The sequence below is a fragment of the Bison bison genome, unplaced genomic scaffold (genome assembly GCF_000754665.1).
Source record: "Bison bison bison isolate TAMUID 2011002044 unplaced genomic scaffold, Bison_UMD1.0 scf7180017864223, whole genome shotgun sequence".
Classification (NCBI taxonomy): Eukaryota; Metazoa; Chordata; class Mammalia; order Artiodactyla; family Bovidae; genus Bison; species Bison bison.
Window position 1 is genome coordinate 1,748,074 of NW_011494795.1, and position 6,781 is coordinate 1,754,854.

Consider the following 6,781-nt stretch of genomic DNA (forward strand, 5'->3'; position numbering starts at 1 on the left):
AAGGAGCACAGAAGAACTTCCCTGGTAGTCCAGTGGTTAAGACCTCGCCTTCCAATGCAAGGGGTGTGGGTTTGATCCCTGGTCAGGGCATTAATATCCCACAAGCCTCCTGGCCAAAAAACAAAAACATTAAAAAAAAAAAAAATCCAGGAGCAATACTGTAACACATCAATAAAGATTTCAAAAAAAAAAAAGTCACTCTTGGGAAAAAACAAGGAGCACAGAGACTCGATGCTTTCTCCAAACTACCTTGGACAAACAGGGGGGCAAAGTGCTTGTAATCTTAAACACAGAAGACGAGCCAAGAGAAGTGAAACACAGCCTATTTCCAATTCTGAAGCAAATTACCTGTTTCTGATAGAAACAGTTTTGTAGGTAGGTGAGGAAGCAAAAACAAGTCCACTTCCTTAAAAAAAATTTTAAAAACCTAAAAGCGTTCAAGTTAACTGCAGAATTCCACTCTGATACTGTGGCAAGGCACAGCTCCCCTATAAAAATCCCTCATGTTATATACCTAAACACAGGCAGAGCAGAACCAGCCATGCCCACTGCTTGAACCACTGCTGTTTACCAGAAGTCACCAGTCCTCAAAGATGCCTTCCACTCAATGGCACACGTTTGTTTCAGGAAAAAGGAGACATAAGCCTATGAAGATGACCTTTAAGAAGCAGTCAGGCTCTTGGCAAACAAGTTTTCTAATCACATTTCAGCCATGCAGATACACAGCTCTGTGGAGTTTGCAGGGTGCGAAGTACAAATGAAAAGTGAACAGATGCTTTGTTTAAATTGGTCCAGTGCAACAAAGTTTCCATAAAATGGGGGGAAAAAAAAAAGAGGTAACATTCTGGAAGCAGAGGAGAGCCAAGCAGAAGCGACCATGCTGTGGCATCTTACTGAGGCCTCTAGTTTCAAATGGCTACGTTGAACATATGGAGGATCAATTGGCTGGGCTGTGTTTCAAAGCTTCCAGCACTGGCTGGTGTTGGAGAGCCATTTCCAGCTCTGAGTTCATATGGATGGTTTAGGAGATCCCTTCATTCTACTTCTTCTCCTTGGAAAGCTTAATAAGAATTTTGAAGTTACCTACAGCAAAGTACAAAGCGAATCTTAAAACACTTTTTTTTTGGCCATACCGAGCCACTTGTGGGATCTTAATTCCCTGTTGTTTTTCATATCCAACTCTTGCCGACCCCATGGACTGCAGCATGCCAGGCCTTCCTGTCCATCACCAACTCCCAGAGCTTATTCAAACTCATGTCCATTGAGTCGGTGACGCCATCCAACCATCTCATCCTCTGTTGAACCCTTCTCCTCCCACCTTCAATCTTTCCCAGTTTCAGAGTTTTTTCTAATGAGTCAGCTCTTCACATCAGGTGCCCAAAGATTGGAGCTTCAGCATCAGTCCCTCCAATGCATATTCAGAACTGATCTCCTTTAGGATGGACTGGTTGGCTCTCCTTGCAGTCCAAGGGACTCTCAAGGGTCTTCTCCAACACCACAGTTCAAAAGCATCAGTTCTTCGGCATTGAGCCTTCCTTATGGGCCCATGCTCACATTCGTATGTGACCACTGGAAAAACCATAGCTTTGACTATATGCACCTTTGTCAGCAAAGTAATGTCTCTGCTTTTTAATAAACTGTCTAGATTTGTTATAGCTTTTCTTCCAAGGAGCATCTTTTAATTTTCATTAAATTTTAATTAGTTCCCTGACCAGGGATCAAACATGGGTCCCCTGCAGTGGAAACTCAAGAGTCTTATCCACTGGACCACCAGGGAGGTCCCCACATTTCTTATTCTGCGTGAAATTACAGGAAATGGCCTATATGCGTTTTAGAATACACACACAAAGCTCCCAAATACATGTGTTGCTTCCTAGCTATAAAATCAAGTCATGTAAGAATAATTGATGTAAACACAAGCTTCTTAATTTTTTATTCTCTACAGGCTGGCAACTTCATAATCACTTCAAGATCTCAACATCCACTCCATGTGAAAAAGATTTCATGATTTCCAAATGTGAATAACCAAGTCCAAGATTTTGCACTATATGCTGTTTCTAAATTTAAAGTGACTGTGCTGTCTAGTCCTTAAGAACAGAATCCATAAAGGCAAAAAAGAAGAACATGCATATAGACATCAGAACTTTTAAAACAGGCTTCCCTCAGTTTTCACTGCCAAAATGATACATTTAAAGTATTTCAAATGAGCGATCCTTTTATAATTTAATCATGGAAACAACTTATTCAAAAGAGTATCTTATTCCTCTAATTGCTTCAAAAATAGAATGGGTTACAGAAGGCCATCCTTCACATCCTGAAACTTCATAGGTTTCACACGCTACACGGATCACCACCTTTCTACCCCAGGACTTTCCACAGGAGGGCCACCTTCGGACGGACCTGGAGACAGCACAGCACCAAAAGGAACAATGTCAGCAGTGGATATGCACTAAAAAATAATGTAAACAAGAAAGTTACTGTGAGCTTTTCCACAAAGCTTTTATAAAAGCACTTACCTGATTCTGACGTAACTATCCGAAAACACTTCAAGTTGATTTGTGTGTGCTAAGTCGCTTCAGCCGTGTCTGACTCTGAGACTTCATGAACCATAGCCTGCCAGGCTCCTCTGTCCATGGGATTCTCTGAGCAAGAGTACTGAGTGCGTTGCCATGCCCTCTTCAAGGGGTTCTTCCCAATCCAGGGATCAAACCCACATCACTTATGTCTCCTGCCTTGGGGGCGGATTCTTTACCACAAGCGCCACAAATTAATTCAGTTAATGCTAAATAGGGAATTCTGAATTTGTTCTTTGCAACTGTTTGAAAATTCACATACTTGGAATTTACAAAAGAAAAACAGCTGATGTGTCATGGAAACTTCCATCTCAAAGTAGACTGAGTTTAAAACAACAACAAAAAAGGGAGGGTGGGGAGGGAAGAGGGACAGGGAGAGGAGGGTGTTGACAAGAAAATTGATCCCATTCTACAACACTGAAAAGTGTCATCTCATTCACCGCCCGTTGACGACGCTGAGGCGGAGAGTCCACTAACCAGGGCTTTTTCTCCAGTCAGGTCGGTGTCCTTGTAGCCTGGCTGCAGACCACTGCTTCATAGGGGTGAGTACCCCACTCCACAAGGATCATAACACATTATTTCATTCTATCTGGACAGTTGAGTTCCAGAGTAATTTTACATTTTGCTTTTGATCTCTGCTTCCAATCTTCTGAATCAGTGAACAACTTTTCGCAAACAAACTCAAGTATGAGGAAGGCTGCATTAATAATAAAGACGAAGGGAACCAAGACTACACACGTAAAATAAGACATTTATTACGCTAAAGAACGGGTTTTATTTTTCATTTCCCCAGAACACTAAAATAGCACACGGCATGGTAATTTAGCACGCAATATAAACTGATATATGCAATCAATAACTCCGGAAATGGGGTGTCTTCTTTGGGCTCCTGAAAAACTTCCGCTCTTCAGTGCCTGTCATCGAATTACCAGCACACGACAAAAGGGGTCAGCGCAGAAAAAGGTTTAGTGCAGGAGACATCGCAACTCCTAGGAGCTGGAGACCTTCCGTAAGGGGAAATACTTGCTTTTTTTTTTTCCTCTATGACTGAGCTCCAGCAGACAGGCTCAAGCTCATTTTTTATTTTGGGTTAACACTGCTAAGGTTCCTAGTTTGAGGAAGGGTTATCTAAAGGTAAAGGTAATGTTAATATTGCAACTTTCACCGTAGGGCCTCCATGTAAATTGCATGTCAAGTGGAAGGAAAGGGGTGTGAGAAAAGGTATCAGCTTTTGCTCAAATTATTCTACAAACGCAGAAATGACAACAGCTTACCATCAACTTGGCTTGGCTCACACCAAGCCCAGCAGGGTTGACTTTTACAAATATCTACTCTCATCAGATGGTGAGAGAACAGGCTGGAGAGAGAGTGCCTGGGACGGCGGCCCTGCCAGATGGTGCTGAAGGTGAACTTAAAGCTTGCTGTTACAGCTTTCGATTCTCGGATGACAGCTGTATAAGGCAATGTCAATAACCTCCTTGACTCGGCTTCCCAATCCTAAATGTCTTTCAAGCACAGAGACTGCCTTCTGTATCAACCAGCTTTCTGTGGGTTTAAGTTTCACTGACTAAGTCTGTCTGGTCACACAAATCAAAGCCGGAGCTTCACTGCCGCGCCGTGTGCGTCCAGAGTTAACGCAAAAGAACGCATTCGAGGACAGCGCTTAGTCTCACTACTTTTATTGTTCTGCCTGTACCTTAACCACGGCACAACAGATTTGCTCATTCAAAAGCTTGTGCAGCCAGTGATGCCACTGTTATCTGCAGATCATCTGAGGTACTTTTTTCCCATGAAAGCATTTTCTTGTACTCTACTCTTGGCTCTGAAAACATGGGCTCTGGATGGCCAGGGAAAACACTTTTTGTCTCATTATTCAAGAATATTAGGGGATGTGCGTGCAGCAGGATGGATCGCAGGCAAGAGGGTGCCAACGCAGAGTCCAGCTTCTCCAGGAAAGCACGGGGCGGGTCATCCTCAGAAACCCCCTTTGCCGACCCTCTCTGCTGGCCCAGCAGTCCTGACCCCCGGGACTCTCCGCCGTGGCTCCGTCCTCTGTGGCCCTGGGCGCTGCCTGCGGCCAGTCCATGCCCGGAGCCTCCCCAACGCCACGGGCCAGCCCTGCACCCCGCTCCCCTGCAGGAGCCCAGGACAGACCTGCAGGGTTGCTCTGCGCAGCCACTGAGGCTGAATTTCTTCCTACTGCTTCTTGCCACCGTGGAAGCGCTTCAAGGCCACTGCAAAGCAAGGGGCTGGCGCCACGCAGGTCATGCTTTGTTTCCAGTGATGACTCTTCCTTTCCTGGATCTCCCCAGGCATCGGCCGCAGGCCTCCTCGCCCAGGAAGCGGCATCTGCTGGGCCAGGGCTCACCTCCTGCCTTCTCTCGCTCCACAGTTCTCTGCACGAGGCTCTGTCTGAGGTGGCGCCCACTCCCTGCTCCTCCGCGAGATGGGTGCGGAGAGGCCTGTGTCCGTCCCTCATGCTGTGTCTCTGACACCCTGAGCCCCAGGACACGCCTGTCAGTCCGCGGAAGGCCTTCAGTGGATCTCAATATGAACCTGGAAAAGACCAACAAATTACAGGGTAATAATGAAGACGGGGTCTCGGGAGAGTCCACACACACCAGGTATTTCCCAGCAAATACGAAGGTCTCTTTGACAGTCTCCGGTACCAAGGATTCCCACACTGTGATAGAAAACAGGATGTCAACCTACCAATTAGAAATCACAACAAAAAGAACAGTACTTGATTAATGCAGTATTTCCTAAAAACACTTAAACATGCACTGAGGCTCTGCACTTTTCATGGCAATGTACTTACTTCTGCAGGTTCAATAAAAAGCGGCTCCCTTTAACCAGGATAAACTAGATGACTCACTCAAGCAACCAAGGCCTTACCCAGAGTGTCCTATTTGAGGACGATACTCAGTGACTCAGGCAGGGCAAGCCACTTTGAAGGAATCAGGGGCAACTTCACTTACGTTGTTGTTGAGTTGCTAAGTCATGTCTGACTCTTTGGGACCCCATGGACTATATATAGCCCACCAGGCTCCTCTGCCCATGGATCTTCCCCACCCAGGGACTGAACCGACATCTCCTGTGTCGGCAGGCAGATTCTTTACGGCTGAGCCACTGGGGAACCTCATGTGTCCTCGGGGCATAATCTATACAAGGATGACTATTATTCTATATAACACTGACACAAATACATCTGGGCAGCATAAAGCTATATGCAAATATAAGGTGCAATTATTTTTTTATATTTTGAGTATTTATTTGGCTGCGCCAGATCTTCAGTTGTGGTGTGTGAGACCTAGTTCCCTTACCTGGGATGGATCTAGTTCCCTCCCACTGGGAGAGTGGAGTCCTCGCCACTGGACCATCAGGGATGTCCCCAGCTCTTTTTTTTTAAATTGCTATACAACTGACATAAAATATATTAGTTTCAGTCGTTCAGTTCAGTTCAGTCACTCGGTCGTGTCCGACTCTTTGCGACCCCATGAATCGCAGTACGCCAGGCCTCCCTGTCCATCACCAACTCCCGGAGTTCACTCAGACTCACGTCCATCAAGTCAGTGATGCCATCCAGCCATCTCATTCTCTGTTGTCCCCTTCTCCTCCTGCCCCCAATCCCTCCCACATCAGAGTATTTTCCAATGAGTCAACTCTTCACATGAAGTGACCAAAGTATTGGAGTTTCAGCTTCAGCATCAGTCCTTCCAATGAACACCCAGGACTGATTTCCTTTAGGATGGACTGGTTGGATCTCCTTGCAGTCCAAGGGACTCTGAAGAGTCTTCTCCAACACCACAGTTCAAAAGCATCAATTCTTTGGCACTCAGCTTTCTTCATAGTCCAACTCTCACATCCATACATGACCACTGGAAAAACCATAGCCTTGACTAGACGGACCTTTGTTGGCAAAGTAATGTCTCTGCTTTTGAATATGCTGTCTAGGTTCGTACAATCTAGTAATTCAGTGTTTGTATATATCACTACAAGAAGTCACCACCACAGCTGTACCTGGTGGTGCAAAGCACAGCCAACACTCTCACGGTTCACCAGGGCAAACCTAACTTCTCGCAAACTAACTCTCCAAAGCATGTTATTTTAAACCTTACATTTAATTTTACTGATCTAAATGTATTAAAAATGACCATTTTCCTGAAATGGAAGCATTCCTAAATATATTTTAATACATATTAGAACAG

The 6,781-nt window shown here is 45.2% G+C and overlaps 1 protein-coding gene across 1 annotated transcript in view; it reads right to left on the reverse strand.

Annotated features, from left to right (window-relative positions):
• Positions 1-3,304: 3,304 nt before the first annotated feature.
• FAM220A (family with sequence similarity 220, member A) overlaps positions 3,305-6,781 on the reverse strand; it is a 13,622-nt gene continuing 10,145 nt past the window's right edge. The window contains exon 7 of the mRNA XM_010845781.1: positions 3,305-4,796. Within this exon, the coding sequence (XP_010844083.1) occupies positions 4,295-4,796 (502 nt within the window). The 3' untranslated portion in view covers positions 3,305-4,294. The remainder of the gene's footprint in view (positions 4,797-6,781) is intronic.